Consider the following 26,199-nt stretch of genomic DNA (forward strand, 5'->3'; position numbering starts at 1 on the left):
CAGCCATAGAGGCGCAGCTTTTACGCAGGACTGGCTGACCGAGATACGGCGGGGCGTATCGACAGTCTGGCCCCTGCTCCAACAATTTAAAGCACCGTAATTTGTCTACAGTCCCTGTCATGTCCACTGCCATTCATCATATTAGAACGGCGGCATTGGCTTACTGTGCGAAACCCTGAAACTTGTTTTATTTTCTTTTTTAAAACACGTTTTATTCCAATTTATAAATGTCCAATTTAAAGAATAATTCAAAGACCGCACTTAACCAGTAGACTTGATGATGGTTTATTTGCACTTACTTGTGTGGTGAACATGTTTAAAACCATAAAACCATTAAGTGCATAACAGAGCACTGGTTTACAATACAATAAGAAAACAGTGCATTAGATTATTGAAAATAAAATAACACATACATGAAAATATTGAGCACCAATAGAAATTTGTACACCACCCTCATCTGTCCTGTCATTCATGAGGAAAAAATAAAGACTTGGTCCAAACATTCACTTCAGTGCAGATCTTTTCACATGTGAGAGTCGGTTTTTGTATCCTCATGGACAGAGAAGAACAGTGAGAGGACAGGAGAAGTGGAGGAAAGGATGGGATAAGAAGAAGAAAGGAAAAGAAGAGGAGAAAACAAAATAAAAGAAAGAAGTGATTGGAGAGTGGAGCCCGGCAGAGTTGACACTAAGAGCTAGGGGTCCCGTCACTTCAACCTAGAAATAAAACTAAAAATAAAACATGTACCTGCTTCCAAGCAGGATCAAGGCCAGTTGCAATTAAAACTGTAGACATACAATTGTAAAGTTTGAGAAAAACAGATTAAAATAGGCTGTAACTTGAAACAATCATACATTAGTACCATATTCCAGTGCTTTAATTTCTAGTAAACGTAATATCCTGGCCTACCATTGTGGTGGTGGAGCATGAGTGACTTAAGACCAGAAGTACAGAAACTTGTGCAGGAACAGTTTTGTGAGACATTCGTAGGCATTACTGGACATCAGGTGGATTAACGTTGTTCAAGTGAGGAAACAGGCCACAGTAAGGTGCTACATCGTGGCTAGATTGCTGCCAACAGACTTAATAGGAAATATGATCCACACTAAGGCTTAACATGTGATAAATCTAACCGATTTCAGTTCATTCAATTTGACTTACATTTTTTTTTTTTACAATACGGAGGTAACCAGTCTATTGATCAGAAAATGTCAGTGAACTATAGAGGCATAGGTGCAGGCTAATGGTCATTCCAGTCTTTACACACATATTTCCAGCTGATTTCACTCCACACAAAAACAATAGGAAGGCAGGAACGCTTTTAAGAGTACAAGTGCAACTCCAAATGTACCATAATGAGGTAAACATACAATTATGTGCCTGAAGAATAAAATATAAAAAAATACTATTAGATCAATCCAGACTGACTCAAATAAATAACAATAAGGAGGTCTGGTACATCTGAGAAAAACTCAAAGTCACTGAAACCAGACACCGCAAAGAAAGATGGATGCTGTGTGGTTAATGAGGTAACAAAAGAGATGAGTATAAGCTTCAAACCTCTGGTTCTAACTGGACCACTGATGCATTCATTCGATCATATAACCCTCATATCCAAATGTCAAAATTCACTTTCTTTGGGACTTTTCTAATTGCAGCTTTGTTTCTACACATTTCCTATAACTCACATTGAAAACAATCAAATCATTCACAGGCAACAATGAAACCATCCAGGTATCTTTCTGTGTTGAATTACAGAATTACAGAATAGTGCTACTTTTTTTGCTCAGTATTTATTGTGGAGTGCACCATGAGTTTTAGATACATGAGAGGGCCTGGTGGGAAGTAGGGGGTGGGGGTCTTCCTAACGAAATCTGGCTCAGTCGTTTTGGTCCAGGAGTGGTGTGTGTCCGAGTTACCAAATGCCGCTGGAGCGGCCACCGGGGGGCGCCAGGATGCGGGCGGAGGCCCTCTTCGGGACATTATCATCAATCTGGGCACCTGCCAGAACCAATGGGAGAGAGACCACACAGATTAGCCACATAGCATTAGCTGCAGTAAGCAGGGATTCCCTTTGTAATACGAGGATTGCATTACCTTTAAGAGGTTGTTGCTGGAGTGTGCTTATCACACAGGCTTAACCAGGACACTTTGTGCTGTGTGATGTCTGATTAGTGAATGTGTCTCTCTCTCTCTCTGTATGTGTGTGTATGTGTGTGTGTGTGTGTGTATGTATGTGTGTGTGTGTGTGTGTGTGTGTGTGTGTGTGTGTGTGTGTGTGTGTGTGTGTTTGTATTTTTGTGTAAGTTGCATGTGCTTATATGTTTGAGAGAAACAAATACAGAGAGAGAGGGAGAGGAGAGAGAGATAGAGAGAAAGAGAGAGAAAAAGAGAGAAAGAGAGTTTACCAGATAGACTGAAGCTGGACTCGTGCAGGTCTCTCACTCCTCCATGACGGGTGGATGGGCGAGATGAGGGCGTTTCTCCATCTGAAGCACCGCAGTCCTTCTTTCCTGAGTTCACCGCCGCTACGTCACCCTCATAGGGAGTACGCTCCACTCCCTTCAGAGCCTGGCACTGATCACACACACACACACACACACATACACACACACACACATACACACACACACACACACACACACACACACACACACACACACACACACACACACAAGCAGATATAATGTTAAAATCACTGGAATTACACAACTCATTTCTGCTAACGTATGCTAGCTTGTGGGCAATACTGCACTGTTGCCAACTGGACAGCACCTTCTCTCTCTGGACCATCTTCTTGTACAGGTAATCAGGGAATGTCCGCAGGGGGTAGAACTTTCCAGAGCCCTCGGCACAGGTGAAGATGCCATTCTCATACACCACACGGCCACGGCTGATCGTGACCAGAGGGACGCCATGGCAACGCAAGCCCTCATAAAGGTTTACGTCTCCTCCTTGCACTTGTGTGTCCACAGAGATCGTCCTAGGAGTGTGTGCGCGCACACACACATACACACACACACAGAAACATACAATCAATACTTCCAGTAGCCTATCACAGCACTGGTTATATTTGATGAGTTTATAAGGAATACGTACTGTATAACATTGACATAAAGTAACATTGACACAAAATGACAGTGCTTTAGTCAACAGAGCAGAGCTAAACGTCCAGCAAGGGAGCGTCCTCCCTAGACAGCAGCATGCTCTGTACCTGGCTGCATCAGGGTCCCAGACCACCACATCGGCGTCAGCCCCTGGGATGATGCGACCCTTGCGTGGGTAAAGGTTGTAGATTTTGGCTGCGTTCGAGCTGGTCACAGCAACGAATCGGTTCTCATCCATTTTACCTCCAACCTGGAAGCCAAATACAAAGTTGTCTTACAGTAATATTCGTTTTCACTTGCATGACATCAGCATACTATTTAAAGATAATCTAATAACAAAGATAACTTATGGCTAAGTTGTGGTTTGTCATGTTTTTTCTGATTTTCATCCCTTACCACTCCTCTCTCCCAGATGACACTCATGCGGTCCTGGATGCCAGGGACTCCGTGCGGAATCTTGGTAAAGTCATCTTTGCCCATGGCTTTCTGCTTGGTGGTGAAGGGCCGGTGGTCTGACACCACTACATTTAGAGTGTCACTGAAAATCAAATCAAAGATAATCAAATCACCTTCATTTAGACAACAGTCGCTCTACTATCATATCAGATCACACATGACATCAGATATTCATCAAATCATGTTATAGAGATACAGTAGATCAGATTAAAGATGATTTGCAGACTTTTAACCCTCTCTCAGATAAATGGCTCTTGTACCTAAACCCTTACTAGCATTGTTAGCTCTAAACATCTAAACCACATCTAGTGCAGGAACTCTAGCTGCAGAGCCTGTAATGACCAGGTACCGGAGGGGTGGACTCACTTTCCCAGGAGACCCATTAGGTAGTTAGGGGTGCTGGGGTCGAGCCTCAGGGGGGGCACAGTGACGTAGGCAGCAGCGTGGACCCAGTCCTGGTGGTAGTACTGGAGCCCGTTCATCACAGCGTGGGCCATGGTCGTCTCGCCATGGACCACCTTCCCTGTGTGTATGAATGAACACACACAAAGACACACCTCACACACACACACACACACACACACACACACACACACAAACAGAGAGATATCTGTCTTAATCAAACTAGCATAAAGTAGATCCAATGCCAAATGTTATTTAAAATAGAAGTACACCATTACCTACAGATATACACACAAAAAGATATTATCTTTAGTAGGCTTTGCGTTCTGGCAATGACAAAATATACAAATGATTATGGCACCCCTTGAATGATGTTGGCCATTGTGACATTATGATAATTATTATCATATTGTTTTCACCTACCTTGCATCTTGGCAGTAGCCACCACATCCCCAGCAGACATACTCGAAACATTCACCAGGTAGATGGGGCAGTGTGCCTGTGGAGAAATATTCATATATTCACCACCCCAGTATAAATACTGTTCCAAATGAATTGTCTACAGTATTTGGCACTGTAATGTTTTGGACAGAGTCATACTCACTCTGTTGGCAATGGTAATGGCACGGTGGGTAGCTTCTGCCTCCAGCTGTGGATGAATGAAGATTTCAACCATTAAGAGTGAGAATTCTCCTGCACTAATGAGTTATAGCAGTTACATTACGCTGGCTACATGTTAGAACTAGTGGGACAGCAAGAGAGGAGTCAGAATTCCAAATCCTCACCTCCTCTGGGCGGCTGATCTCAATGCCCTCTGGGCCACTGATGCCGAGGTCCAAAGCCTCTTTTGCTCCCTAAAGGACAAAACAAAAGGCTTGTCACTGAATGCATTCTCAAAGGAGACAACACCTCTTAACTGTGGTTCTGTTCTAGTCGTTGAAGACCACAAGCATCTCTGACCTCAGCAACCAGCTCTCCGTTCTCGGCGTGGACACGAGCGACGGCGCCAATGTCCTTGCAGTGCTGCAGCACCTGGAAGAGCTCGCTGTCCCTCAGCATGTACAGGTCCTTATAGGCCATGAACATGTGGAAGGAGTTCACGCCCTTCTCCCGCACCAGAGCCTCCATCTGGGCACGAACCTGCACCATCACAGAGAGGCAAGGGTACACTCACTCAGTTATTGTTTGGTGTTCAGGGTTTTTGACATTGGGTTAGGGTTAACAATAAGGGCCAGTGCATGGAGGTACAAAATGATTAAGAATAGTAATCTTTTCTCCCTTTGTAAATGGTCTGAAAGGCCAGAAAAAAACAAATACCTGCAAACACTACACTCTTCATGGAAACGTAAAAGGTCAAAATCATTTTTGCTTGGATGCAGGTCAAAATAGTGTCACATCATCTCAGCAAACTGTCCCATCTTAAATGCAGTGCCCCTGTGGCCCAGCAGAGGATGCCAACATGCTGAGAGATGGCATCTGTACAACACCACACCCCTCTGTGCCCTGTTCTGTCACAGCTAGATTTTTCAGCTCACTCTGGTGCTAAGGCTGGTCCTCTATTTCAGTTCTTGTACAAATGGAGGAACGCTGGGGACATCTTGGTCCCCTAAATGAGACGAGGAGATGCATACATGATCCTGTCCTGGCTGTAACTAAAAGATTAGATGTAGACATTGTGACTGAATGTCAATATACAGATGGAGGTGGGTTTTTGTTTTTCTAAAAGTGTGTAACCATTGTTCAACTGACGGGGCAAGGAGCTGATAATGCCAAAGCCATGGATTTGCTTCCATTGAAGCACACAGAGTGGTACAACATGTAGTCCTACTGTCCTGCAAGCTGTTTTGAGTTTCTACTGAGTCGTTTTTGTGAGGATATCAGTGAAACTCAAGCACACATTAAGAATGTGCACTCCTGCTGTATCACTCTGAACTGTGTCTGTGAGAGTGATTGGTGCAGTGTGGATGTAGGGCAGGGATTCTCAGGTGTAGGTGTGGGGTGCGGTGTGGTGTGGTGGGGTGTTTGTGTTACCTTGGGTCCCCACCAGGTGACGCCCACATGTAGGGCGTAGTCACAGCAGGTCTTGGCATCGGCCACAGAGCGAGTGTTCTCATACGCGTCCAGCAGAGACTCATTCCTCTCGGGCAGTACCAGATCAATCACCATAGTGGTGCCTCCAGCCAGAGCAGCCTATGGAGAGGGATTACAATGAATAGATTAGATTAGATTAGAACAAATTAGATTCAGATTAAATGTCATTGAGCAGATACAATGCAGATGTAATGCAATTTGCATCTAACCAAAGGTGCAAAGAAATTGCTTTATTTACAGATAAAGGTGTAATAAGGGATTAAATTATACTATACCATGCTATATGCAAGGTATAAGTACAGAGGTAGACAATTTATACAACTGTTTATGTCTAAACTTCATATTCATATATGAAATTTCATATTCCTATGGTTTCTGTTACATGAAACATACAAGGGAACTTAAAAAAAATATTCTAAAAATAAGAAAATGTAAATAGATAAGGTATGAACTAAATACACCATTATAAGAAATAAGGAATGTGTGCGTGTGTGTGTGTGTTCTCGTGAGTGTGCATCGTTCCTGAGTGCCTTTGCTCTTTAAGCCTCGATGAGAGGCAAGTAGGGGGTGGGGGGGCACGAGGTATTTGACGGCCATTGTCTATGAGCACAATGAGTCAACTGAAAAGACTTTGCAGCAGTCTTTACAGCAGTCCCGCCGTCTCTATGGCAACAGAAACCGATCTGCATTTGTGTATGTGTAAGGCCACGCCCACGACAACCGTCAGGGGAGGAGTATGTATAAGAGGAGGGTGTACGGGAAGAGAAAGAGAGTGAGAGTGAGAGAGAGAGTGATATTGAGAGCAAGAATGAGAGAGAGAGGAGAGAGAGAAAGAATAGAGAAAGAGGGAGGGGGAGAGGAGAAATGCCACTTGTATCTGCAACACCAAACAATGACCATTTAGAAACAGCTCACTCATTTGTCTTCTCAAGCACAGCTTGGTCCACTGTGTGTGTGTGTGTGTGTGTGTGTGTGTGTGTGTGTGTGTGTGTGTGTGTGTGTGTTTGCTTGTGTGTGTGTGTGTGTGCTTGGTAATGCACTGTGACGGTACTAAGACCAGACTTAAGCCCTCATTCAATCTCTGTTAAGTGAGCTATAGAAACTGCCTGGTTCTACAGTACATTCACCTCTATAATACAGCAACAGTGTATTGTCCCAATTAACAAACTGTCTATAGAAGTAAAGTGCTAGTGGAGACTATCCCGATTCAATACAGTGCACTATTCCTAACTGTAATATTCAGAACAGTGCGGCACACGCTTGATTAAACGTCCCTACTACCCCAAGACATATTCAAATCAATGTTGTCCTTAAATATAAACTGATTTGTGTAAGCTTAAGTGTATTAGCCTGTGCTTTGCCCATCTACGCAATGGGGAAAACAAGTCCATTTGCGTTGATAGAGCATCCTCTCAGAATTCCCACGAGAGCACCACTTGTGGGATTTGTTGGGATGGGGTGGGAGAGGGATATGGGAGGAGATGAGAGGTGGAGGAAGGAGACAAGGAGAGAGGAGAACACACATAATAAACTTAGGAATTCTACTGGATGTGTCAAGAAAGAAGAGGAGAGAAGAATGGAGAAGAGAGGTGAAGAAAAGAGAAGAGGAGTGAGATTGAGAGAAGAGAATTAAAAATAAATTGAACCAATGAATCCTACAGGGAGAGGAGACGAGGAGAGAGGAAACGAGCTGACAGCAGAGGAGAGAGGGAGGAAGGGGAGGGGAGGAGAGGAGAGGAGGGGAGAAGAGTAGGAGAGGAGAGGAGAGGAGAAGGGAGAGAGGGAGGCAGGGGAGGAGAGGAGAGGAGAGGAGAGAAGAGAAGAGAGGAAAGGAGAGGAGAAGAGAAGGGAGGAATGGAGTAAGACTGATGGGATTCAGTGGGGAGAGAGAAAGAGAGAGCAGGAGAGAGAGTAGGAGAGAGGGAGGGCAGCCATGCTGGGGAGTGCGGAGATGAAAGGGGGTAGCAGATGGCTCCACAGACGAGTGAAATACCCCCTGATCGATTTCCCTTTCCACTTTCACCCTACTGTTCCACTGAACCCCACCACAGACACACATACACACCCAATCCCGTTCCCCCACCCCACTCTCAAAGCTCTGTTTCACCTTCCACCAGTGTCCTAACAACACTGTTGACCCATTAGTTATTATGCCGCGCCCCTTCAATCGATTTCCATGCATATAGCAACACATATGTATACTGTAGTTCACAATGCCCCAATGCCCCAAAATCACATCCAATTTGACAATGTACATACTGTAACTTCCAACTAGTTTTGAGGTTTGTTGTCTTACAGAGCACTGATGCATATAATGCAGACACTGCAGGCAAGTGCCATGTCTGAGTATATTGTATATGGCCTGTATAGACTAATATATCGAGGGTGATCTCTTACAATGGTCAGTACCCCCCTTTTACTCAGGGGGTGTTCTTGGTAAGTCTGTCTCGATTACACAGGACTAATCAGATGATGAGATAAGAACTGTGAGACAGTTTATAAGCCCTGTGCGTGTCAGATGGTGCTGGATCAGTAAGACGATACACAAGATGGCATCAGTAAGAAGGTACCAATCTGTGGGTGTGATATATTCCTCTTTCATCTGTACAGGAGGAAAATGCCAATTACAGTAAAGACTGATGAAGCTCAGCAGAGAAAATCTACAGCCTGTCATTTAGAAAAGTGCAGTAATTGAGCATCCAATGAAAGAATCTATTTAGCCAAAAAAGTGGTGCACATCTCAGCTTTGGGAATACTTGAAGCTGATCATTGAACCCCTGGTCAAGTCATCCTTCTGCACTGACAACCTAACATAACAGAACCACTGTGCTCTTTCAAGTTATTTTTAATTTGAAAAGGGTTTATTTTTAGCACCTCATGCTCTCCATGTGCACCGGCTTCCATCAGCCTTCTTCATGGTGATTAGGAGCTGAAAGTTTCTCACAGGGACAGAATCCCATCGAAGACAGCCCCAGGCCTTTTGGGGTGGGATCTCGGTTTGGCTCCTTAAATTGTTCTTAGACTCTCCGCATCACTCTGAGATATTCAGATATTCAGCAATACTGTATATCCATGGTGTAGATGTGGAGAAATATGCAGAAGAGAATGCAAGTGAGAATCTAAGCGTGTTTAGAGCTCAAGGCAAAATATTCTACTTCTTTTCCATGAAAAATATAATATTTTAGTGGGTCGGCGGGCTGTCGTGGTGAACAACCCTCTTCAGTAAAAAATCTGTTTGACTTCCAGTGCTGTTGCCCGAGGCAACTGGCAATACTGCCTCAACCAAGACACTCAACAGAGCATAGATGTGTGGGGTACAACATCTGGAGCAAACACTTTAGCACAGTATCTCAGGAAATGACCCAAATCTCCAACCCAAACCTAAGTACTTGCACCAGAGGCAGCACATCAGCGCTGATAAAGGATTTACAAACCATTCTGCAAGTGAGGCAAGCGATTAAGTCAATGCAGCTGCAATTTCAAGTCATCAGAGCATTTGCTGTATATTCATCATGTCAATATCACATTGACTTGCACTGTTACATATTGGAAGATGACACTGTTGTATGCTATTCACTATAGCCATTTCACTTTGTTAGAATGTAAGTCTAAATCTAAGTAAAGACTATTCTTGCATGCACAAAAACCCCAACAGAGCGACCCCTGCATGGGCTGATAGGCACCCACCTTGGTACCACTGTAGAAGTCATCGGCGGGCGTGGCGTTCATGAAGCTCTGGTTCAGGTGCACGCAGGTGTCCAAACCACCGGGCATCACCAGCTTTCCCGAGGCATCGATGACCTTGGCGCCACCTGGGATCATCAGCTCCTTGCCCACCTGCTGGATGACTCCGTTCTCGATGTAGACGTCGGCCTCCTGCGTGAAGTCATCGTTCACCACCTTCCCCCCCTTAATGAGGATCCGTGCTGTTGATGCACTGGAAGACATGATTCTGACAGAGAGGGGAGGAGAGAGGAAGTTAGAGGAGAAAAAGTCAGAAGAAAGAGATGGATATGAAAATGGAGTCAAATGGAGAAGGAAAGAGAGGGAGAGAACGCCGGGACGATCCAGTGGAGAGAAAGACAAAGAACAGAGAGAACACAAGAGAAAAGGATACCGAGAGAAGGAGGGGTGGGAAGGTTTAGAAGATCCAATAAGAAGCAGTGGAAGAGACAAGGAGGAGGGAAACCAAGTGATGGGAGAGATAGAGAGAGAGAGATAAAGACACTGGAATAATTAAGGGAGGCACAGCAGACATGAGACATCAACTCATTGATATGAGGCTAGCACTGATGTGACATCTCTTGGAGGCTCGGAGTGACAGACCTTGAGCGAGACGTGTGATGATGACATCAGTCTGGCAGTCGAGTTCAGAGGGGAAGGGAAGAGAGAGAGAGAGAGAGAGAGAAAGAGAGAGAGAGAGACATTCTTCGGGTGCTGCCTCTCAGAGCACAGCTGAGGAGCGTCGCTCGGTTCTGACGATGAGCACACGGTCTGCGCCTGTCTCAAACTAGGCCACTGCTTCAAGTCCACCCCCCCCCTCCACCCCACCCCAAGAGTGCTTAGTTTGAAGGGTGGAGTAAGTGCTACAGCATGTTGGACTGACTGACTGGGAGCTGATGTTGGGAAGAGAGCCCAAGTGGTCCTCTTGCCCAGGCTGAGTTATCTAAGAGGTGGCGCCCAAGTTTGGGGTGGAACTCCAGTAAGGGCTTAATGCACAGTTAATATGAATAGGCATTTGAGAGCTTGTGTGTGTGTGTGTGTGTGTGTGTGTGTGTGTGTGTGTGTGTGTGTGTGTGTGTGTGTGTGTGTGTGTGTGTGTGTGTGTGTGTGTGTGTGTGTGAAGTGTTTGTGTGTTGTTTATTTGTTGCTGAGTAGTAATTGTTTAAAGTGTGAACAGGAGCGTGATCTTCCATAATTATGCATGGTCTCTGTGTGTGTGTGTGTGTTTGGCTGCAAATCCATGGCTGGCTTTGTGAGCGAATGAGGCTGTGTGAGTGCCTGTGAAGCTTGTGTGCGTGACTATATGTGTGCGTGCATGGGTGTGTGTGTGGGTGCGGCAGGACTACGGCATGGTGGTCTCCCCCTCCCTCATCCTCCCTGCTACTGCCTCTGCTTTAGGGGTAGAGAGGAGGGAGGGCACGGGGGAAAGGCCCCATGGAATCTGTACCAGTGCAGGGGGTACAGCACCACTCAGCCCATCTCCTCACTCCTTCCAGCACCTCATGCAAAATAAAACACAGATCCATTTGCTTTCAGTCAGTTACCACATCTGACCCATTTTCTGAATTATATCACACCTCTCTATTATGAACTAAACATTACACATCACTTTTATTTAAACGCCTACTGGGACCTGGTTGTGAGTGAGCCTTCCTGGCGTAAATCATTTGAGCACTCACAGTATGGGTTTTTGTTGAAGATATATGGCCATTATGTTCATTATCAGTTGTAATACAATTTCAACAATACACTGAGATGCATATCTGCACCATAATGAGGCATGACGATGGCAGGTGGCTAAAATAGACCACATGCCTCCGGGTCGTATAAGTGATTTATCGAGGAGGACGTGCTCTTAGGTTGCTTACAGGATACTTTCAACCTCCGGGACACAACTCATGATCATCAATCACTGAGTGTGGATGGGGTGTTTCCACAAACTTCATTCTAATAAACATTATATCATTAATAAGACCGGATGCTTTTCATGGGGTTCAAGCCATGCAGGGTTCTCAGAAAGTGAGACCCATCCCACAATACGCTCCCGAGTCTATAACACACAAAGAGGAGGCCAAACCCTATTCTAATAGAGACATCGTTCACACTGAACCACGGCAAAACACCACCCAACATTAACAGGCTGCTCTATAAAAACACAGCGATGATGATGATGATGCATGGGTCATTAGAAACATACATATCAGTCTACCGACTGCATAGCCCAACTCATTGTTCACCCTTTATACCTAGCCATAAGTAAAACGTTGCACCATCACCGAGACAGCCTGTCTCTTAAGGTTCAGGAGATATAAACACCTATGGCATGGAGAGATTAATGAACATTAGTGTTGTATGTATAATGTAAACGAGAGAATGAAGAGACACCGGTCCCGTTTGCACACACCCGGCGCACAACAATGCAATTCAGAACAGTGCAACTAGCTACCTATTCAGTGTTCATCATGGCCATAAAACCAGTGACACCAATTATGTGCCTTAGACCGTAATATTGCCTAGATTGCTAGCTGGTGATATGATATGTTAAGACACATGGTAATAGAAATAGTGCGCAAGAACCATACCTTTTACGGCAACGTTCCCAAATGGATCCCTAGCGTACAATCAATAGCAGCAAACAATGACCGCCGATGCCACCCTCCAGTAGACACGAGCAGACACCAGCAAATGCTTTCCCTGGTCCAGCCCGCACAGCACACCCTCCACTCGCAGCATCCAAGCGGGCGACAGGCAGGAGCTCCAATCAGCGTCTGGGCGTAAGGCTTTTTTCCCCGCCTTGACCAATAGCGTTGCTGCTTGGGCGTGCCGTCTCATCCGGGGCTTGTGCCAAAGCCCGTCTCAACAGTGGGTAGAATTGTCACGGGGACAGACAACCGCAACAAGTCAGGTCTACTAATAAACTTTAATTCACATGCCATGCAAGGGAAGTAAATACGAGTGTATAACGCAGGGGGAAAAAAGATGCCATTCCTTGTTGACCTGCCTTGACCCTAACCCTCTGTGACTGTTGGTGTGAATAGACGAGACAGGAGGCAACACAATCTTGTTACGCTCCAGACGCAGGTCATTAATAGCTCAGTAAAAGGCTTTAAAACATTAATGAGTTTGTGCCTCTGGGGAAATGCTCTAACAGACCCTAAAGAGAAAATGTCACAATGACAACTCGCCTTTGCTTTAAATAATAAAAAAAAAAAAATAAAAAAATCCGAAAACTTATTAAGCCAACTTAATTATTCAGTGTCCTTAGACCTAATCATCTGATACAGGTAGGTGCTGTGTGGAATAATCCACTGTTAGTGGACTGACGGTGAAAGTAGTCTGACTTGGTCTAGTAGTGGGTCAAAAAGAATAACAGGAGCAACTTTTGCACAAAAACAAAACATTTATTCAAGTGTTCTCCAGCACAGGGACATAAGGCTCCCTCCCCCCTCTCTCTGGCCGCAGAGCAAGGAGAGAGAGAGAAAGAGGGAGAGAATGACTGCTACATCTGCTGTATGCGCGGAGATTCGAGAGGGCAGCGAGATGCCGGAAACAGGTATGATACATGAAGAAATAATCACAAAAAGGGATAAAACAGAGACACCGCGATATATAAAGAATCCGAGCCGTCTCCAAGAGTTGTAGCCAAATAAATATAAAAGTTGTTGATAACAAAAGACAGAGTTATATATATATTTATATATAAATCAAATCCAACATGGGGGGTTGGGAGGGGGCTGCCTGGAATGGGAGATTAAGAAGCGATGCCACTGGGCACTAAGCAGATACATAAGTGAACAGTAAACATGATTACAAAAATCTTTTTTTTCTCTTTTCTTACTTCCCAATATGAACGCATGATTATACCCCACAGATAAGCACCAACTACAGCCATGTCTACTCTAAGACAATATAAGAACCTGTTCCATTATTTATCATTCAAGTACAAAGTTAAATGCCTTTGTTAACATACTCATCAGAGGAGTGAGCTAAGCCACAGCGCTTAAACCCAGACTACAAGGAACTTAAAAACAGTCAGACAAGGTTTATTTTCTCTTCCAAACAATATATTTTTTATCCTCAATTTGATAAAATGTTTAGCACCTTAGGAAACACCTACAATCCCTCTTTTTAGTACAATAGAAAAAAGAAAAGCCAAAGAAACAAACTGAATGCAGTAAAGACAGAGGGAGAGAGAGAACGAGAGAGAGAAACTGGCTGAGGCGATGTAGGGCTGTGCGGTCCAGATGAGACTGTTCTAATTGTCCTCATCACTTCACAAACGCATCCTCTCCCTGCGTGAGAATTAAAAAATAAATTCATAAATATTTTTTATTTTTTAAAAGGGCGTCATATTGTCCCCTCCAAAAGGCTTCATAGCTTATGCTGCTCAACATTTTGTCAATAATATCCAAACAATTTCATCAGGTTTCTTTTTTTTTTTTAGATCTGAGTATTCATAATTCCTTGATATATATTAGCAAAGAATTATATTTGTACATCTCATAGGCTATTTCCAAGGAAATCCAAACAGCGACAGGAAGAGGTTATGTACAAAATGTACAAAAAACCCAAGACAAGCACGACATCTGGGCTTTGTGGTTGAATCTGAACAAGAAAAGGGGGACTCTGCATTCAAATTCTAAAATTCTACTGGTCTGAATGAACAACTCTATTCAGTGCTGTGGAATCCCACATATCAACTGACCCAGGAGCAATTCTGTCCCTAATCTGGTTCTTGATTAAGGACCGGTTCTGTTCCTGAGACAGCCACAACTTGGGGGAAACATTTTCTCAAACACATGATCAGAATTCTGCTGCCTCATACAAGCGCCATCATTTCCTATAACTCAGCAAGAATAATTACAAAGCAGGTGAAATGTCTCAACAACAATCTTTCTTTTTTTTGGGACAAAACCCTGCATCTTCAAATCCTACTATAGAAAGAAAAGAAAAAAAAACAAAACAAAAGAAATTACAATCCAGATTACAATCATTTGAGTTCATATTTGAGTTAAAGTGACAGTAAGTAAACTACCTGGACACAACCAGGGGGTCTCGGGAGACAAGGGAAGAAAGAGGTGCCTGCCTGTGCTGGGACTTGGGAGGGGAGCGGGTTCAGAGGTCCCCAGCTCAACATCACCACAGTGTGGTAGGTCGAGGGACCTAGAACATTCTGTGTTAAAATCCTCCTGCTGCCTATGAGAACAGATTTACTTCTACATTTCCGAGCAAAACAACAAAAAAAGGTAAAAAATAAAGATCACTCTTTCACATCGACTGGCACAGCCCTACTGGTCACCAGAAACATCATACATCAGATTACTAGTTTCACATCATAGAACAAAAAAACGAGAACCAAAAAAACATTCACATGAATCAAGAGGAAAAGAAATCTTAAAAATACCAGAGAAACAACAGAAAGATACGTATAAAAGTGCTCAATATAGTTGGTAATAAAGCACAAAAGTTGCTATAAAAGGTAGAAGAACCACATGAAGCCGCACCATATATGCTGAAGTTTGCACCTGACTTGAGTTTAGCTTGTGGAGAGGGAGTGGGTGGTGGGGGTTCACCTGCCACACACACATCACACACGTGCATGTACACACACCCGCCCACACACACACACACACACCCCTCTCCTGCTGCCGCCACACCTGCTGCAAGTGTACAGTAACGACGATGGTCTGAGGGACGCCAGGAAAAGAGACGCACGTCCTCTCAGACGTCCATCTCAAGGAAAGAGGGCAGAGAACAAACAGCTCAACCCATGCGGCCAATCCCAGACCAGTGGCCATGGCAACCGAAGACTTGCAGGTTCAGTAAAAAAAGCACCAGTTTTGTAGTGTTGCGTAACAGTAAAAGAGGTTGTAAGTAGTAAAAAAACAGGCCTTTGAGGCTAAAGTGAGCTATGGCATATTGGTCTCGTTCATGTTTCCGCGAGCCTTGTGCCTTTAGTGAGGCGTTCCAGCAGGCCTGTCCTACAGACGGCGCATGGGTTGAGGTGTTTTGTTCCTCCGCGGAGCACCATTTTGTCACCTTATTACAGTAGTACCTTTATTACTTTCAGTTGTGTATAGAAACTGTAAACAAAGAGGTATATGAGATCTGGTGTTTTGGATTCATGAAGGCAAGTACTCTCCAGACACTGAGGACACACGTCAGTGATGGAGGTCTCAGAAAACTTTGAGTGTTTGCCGACCATGTAGGTATGGGTGAGTTAAGATGTTCTCTAGCAACGTCAATGAGTCTCTTAACTTCCTCACTTGGACTCAGTGTCTGGAGAAGAGTACTTTGCCTTGTGTATAGCTTGCACACATAGATCAGTTCAAACACTGGATAACACTGCTAAAAAGTCAAAATGAATATAAAAACATTAAATAGAATAAAAAAGAATCATTTTTTTAAAACAGGAAAAAAAAACATGAAATATCTACGTTTTGATGGTTGACTTGTAAATAATACAAGAGTACAGTTTCAAGGCTCTTGTTAATTCGTCAGACGTCAGTTTTCTTGTGATTGAGCTTTTTTTTGTAGTTTTTGTAGTTTTTTTTAGATATTTCTATATATCATTGCAGCGTGTGTTTAAAGGAAGTTAAACACAGGCAAAGTATTCTTTGAGTGGTGCAAATAGGTGGCGGATCACGGGGACGCTCCATGACCTTCCCAGAAGCCTTTGCCTGGCTAGTCGGCTCATGTTGGACACATCAGTGTAATGGACAGGGAATCCGAAGATCCTGGAAATACACACACACACACATGTCACACACATGTCACACACACACACACACGTCACACACACACACACACACATGTCACACACACACACACACACACGTCACACACACACACGTCACACACACACACACACACACAATGTCACACACACACACACGTCACACACACACACACGCCACACACACACACACACACACATACGTCACACACACACGTCACACACACACACACACACGCACACACACACACACACAAATGTCACACACACATCACACACACACACATGTCACACACACACACACACACATGTCACACACACATGTCACACACACACACACCACATCACACACACACACGCCACACACAAATGTCACACACACACACACAAATGTCACACACACACAACAAATGTCACACACACACACACACACACACACACACACACACAAATGTCACACACACACACAAATGTCACACACACACACACACACACACACACACACACACAAAATGTCACACACACACACACACATCTCACACACACATGTCACACACACACACACATGTCACACACACACACACACGTCACACACACACACGCTATTAACAATACACACACACGCCATTACACACACATCGTCACAATAATAATAAATGTCACACACACACACAAATGTCACACACACACACAAATGTCACACACACACACACACACACAAATGTCACACACACACACACACAAATGTCACACACACACACACAAATGTCCCACACACACACACAAATGTCACACACACACACACAAATGTATACTGTATATGATCAAAAGACCCAGAAAAGACCCTGAATAATGTAACGAGTAAAAAATCTCATTACAAAACTCTAACAAGGCTGAGATAATATCTTCATACAATTACATCAGTCGACTAATCAAAAAATTAAAAGAAGATGTTCATTATGTGCCATTTATAAATTATTGTAATAAATCATTCACAAATTTAAGGGGATTCAGACATTTGTCCTAAACTAAAATGAAATGGCAATTTAAGTTTTTAGCTATTTTTCATGCTTTAATGAAAATATTGTAGATTACATAGGCACAAGACAAAACGGACAGTAAGGCAAGACTATTATGTCCAATCAATGTCCAGTAGGATGGAGCAGAGTAGCTTCTTACCTCTCCATCTCAGTGCACCAGAGGATGTCCTCCTTCTCGTTCATGAAGACAGGGAAGTGCTGATCTTTGCCCTGCTTGATAGAGTTGGATCTGGTGGTGATGGTCCTCACTTTGTCAAACTAAACCAGGGTGGGGAGAGAGTGTTACTAGTACAGGTGAGCCAAGATCAAATGGCATCTCAATGGCATGTTCTATTAAGCAATCATGTGTAGACTGATTCACACAGGACCGCACACAAAAAAAAAAGTATTTTGAAATAGAAAACACACACACACACACACACACACACACACACTAACTCATTCACACAGCATTTTGTACAAGCACACATACCTTAGCTGTCCTGCCATGCTCCAGACAATCCTGCAGGTCTAGTCTGTCTGTGCACATAGCTGTCAGAGGTCTGTCAACAAGAGAGAATCAACAAACCAAAATGTGAGAACGTCTACACGTGGAAATGTGTCTTTACCAGTACCATACAGTGAGTAGCCTATATGTATACAACATGTGTTTGGCATCTCTGAACTGAGAGCAAGGCTACCACATCACTCACTCTTCTCTGACCAACCTGTTCATGCCAGGCAGGTTTCCCCAGAAGTAGCGGGCACGGTGGGCCGCAGACACCTCCTTGGCATCGATCATCACAGGGTTGCACTGAGAAAAGGTGGGCAGGGCTGGGTCAGACGCTAATCCCTCAATTGCGACATTTCCACCTGGTGGCATTCATATGTAATCCCAACGCACCAGGACAAAACACTGACCCCAGGCCAGCAGTGACACACTGCGAGGCCAAATGTGAACTTGGATTTTACAAAACAGTGCCACCTGGTGGTGACCAAAATGTGGCTTTAGCTCCACAATTTAACCACCAGGTGGCAGTCACAGCCTATATATTCCCCGGTTTGTCTGTGGTCAGATCAGAGAGGAAGACTCACCTCCAGGAAGCGAGAAATGTCCCTCTTGTCGCTGACACCCATGGCCACCACATTCTCAAAGAGCCAGAAGAAAGGGCGGTGATCACCCTCCTTGGGCCGAGCCTCGTGCAGCAGGCGGTAGAACTCGAAGAACAGACGACCCGTGCCCTCTGAGAGAGCAGAGGAGACAGGTTAGAGAGATGCTGAGAAGTTTTGCTGACTATAACAATCATCCTTCTGGACACAGAAGTAGTGCTCAAGTTGCTTGCATTTACACATACAGTAGTTTAATGAATCATCCTTCTAGACACAGAAGTAGTGCTCAAGTTGCCTGCATTTACACAGTTTAATGAATTGATTGAGGTGTTCAGCGTGCAGCTATGTTCAGTTGTGGAGTTTGCAGAAGACAAGGGCTGCTATCAGAAATGTTTTAAGGGAAATAGGTTTCTTCCTTCTCAGTGGTACACAGAGAGGGTAGAAGGTTACTGCTGAATGTAGCAGTAAACTGGAATCACAGATGTCACCGTGTGAGGAGGACTGACATACCAAAGAGCCCCTTCCTGGCGGGGTTTACGATGGACAGGTCGTTACAGGGGCTTCCACCGATGACCAGGTCAAACGGGCCCCACTCGTGGATCTGAGAGGAGGACAGGAGGAGAGGAAAAAAACAACTTTCAGGTTCCCTTGGTGCAGGCTAGGCCAGAAAGACACATATCATCACTAAACCTCAGGAAGCAAGACTGACACAAACAGTACATGCATATCAGGGTCATATCACTGCTAAACCTAAGCAAGGCAGACTTACACATACATATCCCAAACATATCATTGCAAAACTTAAGAAATACAGACTGACACATTTACACATATCAGACATCATGACTAAACCTGAGGTAGACTGAAAGACAGCAGTAGCATCTGAGGGAATGTAAATGTGTGATCTGCACTTAAGGTGTAACCTGCACTTTGCGGCTCAGTCCTGCACTTGATCAGATTCGAACCCACGACTTGCAGCACCTCAGATTGGGAGGCAAGCATGCTAGCAAGGGAGCTAAAACCCATGAGTGCTAGCATCTCTTACTAGCATGTCTCTTAAGGTGTTGCGAGGGAGGTTTACCTAACGTACATACTGCACAGCTACGCACCAGCTGGCTACAGTTACAAAGGCAAGGAGAGGAGCACAGCTGACAGAGAGGACACAGGCTGGAGAGGCCACTCACGTGTTTGCGCGTGACGTTGCGGATATCGCCCACGTACATGATGCGTCCTTGGTGCCTCACCAGACCCACGGTGATGGAGTCCTCGCACACTTCCGACGCCACGTAGCGCTCCACCTGGATGCCCAGCTCCTTCAGCACCAGCAGCCCTGCTCAGAACACACAGGTCAAGGGGTCAAGCTAAGGGAGAAACCTAAATGTCATACCATCTGGAAAAGCTTTTGGAGTTTGAAGGGGCGTAGTAATAATGTATCCCACAGCATTTGCTTATCAAAAAGCAGTTGAGAACTACTGCTGCACCCACAATGTGAGACGGCCAAAGACAGCCAAAGTAACCCATCTAACTTGTGGTTCAGAGGAGTTGTGGCTCACCTGTAGCAATGCCATCAAACAGGGAGAGCACACGGATGGGCTGCCTTTTCTCAGCCACGACCGGAGGATACAACTTAGGCGGCTCCTGGGACAGAGACAGAGAAAATGAACAAATGAGAAACATGTCTAATTATTACTTGGGCACAACGCTGGAAATTTGTTGGCTCCAAAAATGTTTTTGGCTGAAATCAAGTAGTCTGAAGGTATTAGTGCTTGCCCTTAAGGGAACAAGGTCCATGTTCAAGCAGGCCTCTGTCAAGTGCCTTTGGATACTCATACATTATGGCGCAACACAAATAAAACTGAAGTGAGGTGAGGCGGGAAGTGAGACGAAGATGGAACACAGTAACTGTGAACTACTGAAACTCCCATCAATTTCAATTTCAATTTCAATTTATTGTGCTTATAGAGCACCAAAACATTACACACGTACCATCAGATATGCCCCAACAATAACTGTTTTAATACATTGAACTCAGCAGCAACTACACTACTAGTGACAGGCCTGTCCAATCTCCTACATCAAATGCTCAGCCATCTTGACTCAAGCACAAACCTATATAAAAAGTGGTGTCATGTCACGTCCTTGTGTCATGTCTGTATTGTATGTGTTTTTTTGAATGGATCCTGAGTCAGGCAATAAGGATGTACAGAATGGAACAGTGGCCGCTCATACTCACAAAGTCTTGGTCGTGGTTGTTGGCGAAGAAGTGCTGCAGACGGCTGGGCCAGTCACCCCGGCGCACTAGGAGCCCGTAGAGCCCCGTGCGGCCGCACATGTAGCAGTTCCAGGGGTCCTCTTTTATAGCTGCCTGGGCCGCGCCTGGTCCGACCAGCAGGTCCACACATTCCACGCAGAAACACCTGTGCAGGTGGAGCAGACAGACAGGACCCACTGATCTCAGAAGAATGTAGCAAGTGGTGGTTATCACCATGTAGACTAAAAGGCATACATTTCTGTATTACATACATTTCTACATACATTTCTGTATTCACTTATTACGTGTGTAAGATGTGTGAGTGTGTTGATTATGTGCATTACATTTGGCTCTGAGTTCTGGTCATCACCAAAGAGAGCCAAAGACTTTCTTCTCATGCTTATACATTATGCACATACACCACATATCCCCCTCAACATACACATACAGTTCACAGTCCCATAAATGAAGAGTGTACCCATGCCTATCTACACACACACACACACACACACACACACACACACGTACACACATACAGCCACTCTGACCTGCAGCAGTTGTTGTTGCCGCACATGAGCACTTCCCGACCTCCACAACAGATGGTGCAGTAAGACTGGTAACCGTCATCGTCGTACTGATACGCGCACTCCAGGAAGCAGTTCTGTCAGCAGCCAACAAACCAGGCATCAGAAACAAGCAGTAGGCACACAAAGGCATGAGCTAATACACCACTGTATGGATGGTAGTCCACCTTTGCTTAAAAGTGCCAGACAAACCCAACCTGTGTTCAATTACAGTAACTGGCTGAGGTAATCCTCTGATGTAGTCTGATCTAATCCAGTGAACAACTGTAACCTACTGTTTTCATTACAGCTTGATGTCTCACTAACCATAAAAAATTAATGGCTTTGCACGGGCATGCGCATGAGAGAGGGAGAGTCAAAGAAAGGAAAGACATAGACAGAGGAAAATGAAGGAAAAGAGAGAGAGAGAGAGAGAGAGAGAGCGTTTACCTTGCAGCTCTGACACATCCCTCCACCGAAGAGCGGGTGTTCCAGGGAGACGTCCAGGGTGCCGCACGAAATGCAAATATCTGTCAAAGCAAATCAGCCAAGAGAGTCTAATTGGAGGACAGGTTTACACATAAACACCAAAACAAAGTGCCATATGTACCCCATATGTAAAAAAAACAAAACAAATGGGGGCAGTGTGTTCATGTGTACCTTCTATGTTTCTGGTTTTCTGCCGTACTTCAAACACCAGTCTCTCTGAGAGGAAACACAAGTGAGCAAACAGTGAGTGCTGGGGAAAGTGGAGAGTCATATCAGCACGTCCCACTCAGGCCTCGTTCTCCACACTAAGCTAAGTCTCGAGTCCTCTGTGTCCATAAGCACCGTACAGATGACCACTGGCTGCCGTGGCTGCCGTGGTCAGGACCCAGGTACGGTCAGCTGCCAACTCACCTCGCGTCCTCTCGTCGATGATCTCTTTGACTTTGGTCTTTTCGGCCGCTGTGCTCTTGCGGGGCCTCTTAGCTGGAGGAGGCGTGTAGGCGGCTTCGGGTTCCACCCACATTTCGGGATACACCTCTTTATATGGATTACGCTCCTCTGCAGGTAGAGGGAGAGGAGGAGGTCGGAGGTAGAGGAGAGAGGGAGTAAAGGAAAGAGAAAGAGAACAGAGAGATTCAGTACTTTATAGACTTCAGACTTCACTTCACAGTTAAAAAGTACTTCACAGGCACTATAAACTGTGAAAAATGTTTCATTAAGGATTCACAGTAAATTATATTTAGAAAAGGTGGTGTAATAAGGTTCAGGTGTATTGCTGTAGGGTGTCTGTGCTCATTTGCTGGGTCTTGGCATCAAGTCTGCTTGTACACCCTGTTACCCTCGATGATATGACTGATAATCTGGAATGTGGAATGTATGGTTGATTTCTGAAACCATAGATAAGGAGACTTCTATTGTCTTCCAGTCTTAAAGTGACCACTTGTGCATTTATATTATTTACATTTAACATTTGACAGAAAACAGTGAACTACGTGATGAAGAGTGTAGGGAAGGGACTTCAGACTTCAGAATACGATGGGATGGTGAGTTTTGGGGCTGCTGTGGGGGGCAGGGGGGCACAGTGTGATGCTCTTGCCTTCTGGCGGCTCCAGGCCTTTGGGCCCACTGGGTTGGAAGCCGGTCATGGCCCACTCGATCATCTGCTTGTTCTGGAGCTCCACCGACTTGGACGTGTCCGTGTCGTCACTCTGAGGGCAGCCCATGAACACCTTCCCCGCCCGCTGACTCGCTGCCTGCAGTGGCATGCAAAAAACATGCATTAGCACACCAGCCTAGTCATAAACAACATTGGCTCATGGCATTGCCTGCCTTATAACTTTATTACTCAAAGGTAGCTAGACAAAGCTAGAAGTCAGCCGAGTGACTGTAAGAAAATATCATTGTAAATGAATGATAGTAGCATAAAATTCCCAGAGTCCCAAAGGCTGGGAAAGACTGAAAGCACCCCGAGTGCTGATTTTGTGAACTCAACAGGTGGCAATCTAACAATCAGTTTTGACATACACACTTTGAAATACACAGAGAACAGAGTGGTCGCACACACATTCCTACAGTTAACCCAGAGCACCATCCCAGCTGTGCGTCATTGCTCCACTTGGCTTCCTCACCTGCAGCACCTCGTAGATGGCTTTCTTGTACATCGGCTGCTTGTTGTAGGTCGGCTGGTGAAAGGCATTGCAGAAGGAACTCAAAGGCAACAGCTTCTCCACACATACCTGCACATGGAGAGGGGGACAACCACAGGCTACCAGAGGGTCCAAAAGCTCCACTCAGACTGGCCCAATAGGACCAGTATCATGTAGTGTCTAAACCCAGACAGTGATGCAGGAATACACTGATATTCATTGAACAATCTTCTCCTCCTTTATCTCATTAAGGTCAATGTATTTTAACCATAGACTGTATATGATTTTAACATATATGTGTGTATATATATACCTGCACACACGACTCACCACAGAAAATTTGCCGTCACCGAACCACATGACCCAGCGCGTGCCCTCAGCGGCACGACTGCGGCCGGTCATCCACCAGGACACGATCCGACCAGGCCACCAGGAGAAGCCGCGCAGTTTCCCCCATACCAGCTCACCGATGCCGAAGCCACGGCCATCCTAGGTGCACATGCACACACACACACGCACGCACAAACACACACACACACACACACACACACACACACACACACACACACACACACACAAATACACATACACACACAAGCATAACACATTAACATTGGCAGGAACATCATAGCACGTACAAGTACAAATGTGCAAATGTTCCTTGGCATACATATCTACAGCGTTTGCAAGTTCACAAATCAAATGAACAGACCAACATATTCATGCAAGGGCACACAGAGAATGATACACCCACCCTTACCCACCCACAAGTCCACAACACACACACATACGCCCACAATTGCACTTACTTAATCACAAATTTGTTTGTTCCATTTAGTTAATGTGACAGTATTTAAAGAGAGCAATGTCTTAGTTCAAGCAATAATCATTACTGGTTCTTATACTAATAGTCCCGTCTGCGTTATCATGGATTTAATAATTTTTGCAATAAGTTGGAATGACGCTCACCGCATTTTGTTATTAGCATGTGTGATTAGTGACTCATTTTGAGCGTAACGGGATTTCACCAGTGGCTGCTCCTGTTTTTGTAATGGGAAAATGGTTTGGATGAAGGCAGCTAGGATTCTGTTTAATAAATACCTACTGTGATTTGCACATTACTCACAGCAAGGATCCTTACATGAGAGTGAACTTTTGTACGGACACAGAATTTCCTTCAAGATTTCAGTCAGTAAAAATGGTTGAAATTAGAAAAATTACCACTTTATGGCAACAGCATATGACAGAAAAAGGGAACCAGCTCGACTTTGGGTTTAGTCTCTTATAATAATGTAGGTTCCTGTCATATCACCAGGTCATGCCCTTAGGCCTACTGTACACATGCACCCATGAGCTCTGAGCATACTACAGCACCATGACAGCCATGGCTTCCTCTATGAATAGCAGCTTACTTCATACTCTGGCTCCATGTCTGCGGCCTTGGGCGAGGTCTTGTCCCCATCTCCGATGGGCACGGGCTCGGGCGTGGTGGCCACGGTGGGGGAGGCCGGGTCAGTGGGCTGCTGCTGCTGGGGCTGCTGCTGGGGCTGCTTCTGCTGGGGCTGCTTCTGCTGGGGCAACTGGGACAGCAGCTGGGGCTTGGGCTGTGTTTGAGGCTGTGGGTTGGGTTGGCTCTGGGGCTGCTGCTGAGGCGGCTGAGGCTGATGCTGAGGCGGCTTAGGCTGTGTCTGGTGAGTGGGGGGTCTGGGCTGCGTCGGAGGCTTGGCCAGGGGATACGCCTGGTGCTGAGGCTTCATCTGAGGCTTAGGCTGGGACTGGGGAGGCTGGGGCTGGGGCGGAGGATGAGGCTGGCTCTGGAGGGGCAGGGGACTCCTGAGGAGCAGCTCGTCCTCCACCTGTGCTTCGTCGGCCATGTCTCTGTGAGCCTCCAAGCTGCTCATCACAGAAACTAGTTTGGCCTTTTTCTCTGCCTGCACAACAAGGAGACACAGGGGGGCACAACAGTAAGGTACGCTGGCTTCCGTCCAGGACAAAGACACCAGTACCCTGGGTTTATTACGAATTCTGTCAAAATGTTTTTGGTCAATAAAGTTTTAAGTTTATAAAGTACAACTCCTACTATGTGCTCTAATAGGTGGACTGCCTTACATACAGGTAACTCTTATTATCTTATTTGGCCCCTGGTATTCAGTATGCGTCTAAATTAACAATAGTGTTATTAAAAAATGTACATACAGATAAGAAGACATTGTAATTCATACCAGATAAGAAGACAATGCAATTCATTCAAGAACCTTATTTACAGGTATCTCTGAACATAAGTTATGTTACAGCACATCACATTATAGTATTAGTAAAACAATCTGAGACCCAACAGCTTCAAAAGCTGAGGCTACTATGAGGTCAGAGTAACGTAGACTTGCATGAGGCTCTACAGGTAGAGTATGTCACACCTGGAGCCACAGGTATTAGTCTCTTTGCGCTGACTGTGCAGTCTAGGTTGTGAGCACAACGAAGCACTGGGACTGAGCCGATGACCTTTAGCATGACTGGGAGATACCATCTCACACTTCAAAGACATGAGTGCTGGGGGTCAATCTCAAGCATGTCTCTTAAGACGCTTAAGACCGAGGCTCTGTAGCCCC

The 26,199-nt window shown here is 45.1% G+C and overlaps 2 protein-coding genes across 8 annotated transcripts in view; both read right to left on the reverse strand.

Moving 5' to 3' along the window:
• Positions 1-269: 269 nt before the first annotated feature.
• On the reverse strand, positions 270-12,534 carry dpysl5a (dihydropyrimidinase like 5a). The gene is made up of 13 exons (XM_048228798.1): positions 12,362-12,534; positions 9,744-10,008; positions 5,997-6,155; positions 4,926-5,105; positions 4,751-4,819; positions 4,570-4,614; positions 4,389-4,464; positions 3,930-4,086; positions 3,504-3,645; positions 3,215-3,357; positions 2,776-2,983; positions 2,409-2,577; positions 270-2,001 (listed from the first exon to the last, which is right to left on the reverse strand). Exons 2-13 carry the CDS (start codon positions 10,002-10,004, stop codon positions 1,916-1,918), a joined length of 1,695 nt encoding a protein of 564 aa, XP_048084755.1. The 5' UTR covers positions 10,005-10,008; positions 12,362-12,534; the 3' UTR covers positions 270-1,915.
• Positions 12,535-13,159: 625 nt separating this feature from the next.
• LOC125284698 (DNA (cytosine-5)-methyltransferase 3A-like) overlaps positions 13,160-26,199 on the reverse strand; it is a 42,604-nt gene continuing 29,564 nt past the window's right edge. For 4 of the 7 annotated variants that reach the window (XM_048228787.1, XM_048228785.1, XM_048228784.1 and 1 more), the window contains 17 exons: positions 25,006-25,524; positions 23,924-24,082; positions 23,576-23,683; positions 23,044-23,200; positions 22,359-22,505; positions 22,119-22,163; positions 21,909-21,988; positions 21,444-21,556; positions 20,878-21,061; positions 20,198-20,282; positions 19,829-19,974; positions 19,155-19,245; positions 18,630-18,778; positions 18,248-18,348; positions 18,028-18,097; positions 17,695-17,813; positions 13,160-16,516 (listed from right to left, as the gene is read on the reverse strand). In XM_048228787.1, coding sequence (XP_048084744.1) covers positions 16,375-16,516; positions 17,695-17,813; positions 18,028-18,097; positions 18,248-18,348; positions 18,630-18,778; positions 19,155-19,245; positions 19,829-19,974; positions 20,198-20,282; positions 20,878-21,061; positions 21,444-21,556; positions 21,909-21,988; positions 22,119-22,163; positions 22,359-22,505; positions 23,044-23,200; positions 23,576-23,683; positions 23,924-24,082; positions 25,006-25,524 — 2,415 coding nt within the window. In that variant the 3' untranslated portion in view covers positions 13,160-16,374. The remainder of the gene's footprint in view (positions 16,517-17,694; positions 17,814-18,027; positions 18,098-18,247; positions 18,349-18,629; positions 18,779-19,154; positions 19,246-19,828; positions 19,975-20,197; positions 20,283-20,877; positions 21,062-21,443; positions 21,557-21,908; positions 21,989-22,118; positions 22,164-22,358; positions 22,506-23,043; positions 23,201-23,575; positions 23,684-23,923; positions 24,083-25,005; positions 25,525-26,199) is intronic. The other 3 variants (XM_048228789.1, XM_048228788.1, XM_048228783.1) reach the window with 1 other exon arrangement.

This window comes from Alosa alosa, chromosome 19, assembly GCF_017589495.1.
Source record: "Alosa alosa isolate M-15738 ecotype Scorff River chromosome 19, AALO_Geno_1.1, whole genome shotgun sequence".
Lineage (NCBI taxonomy): Eukaryota > Metazoa > Chordata > Actinopteri > Clupeiformes > Clupeidae > Alosa > Alosa alosa.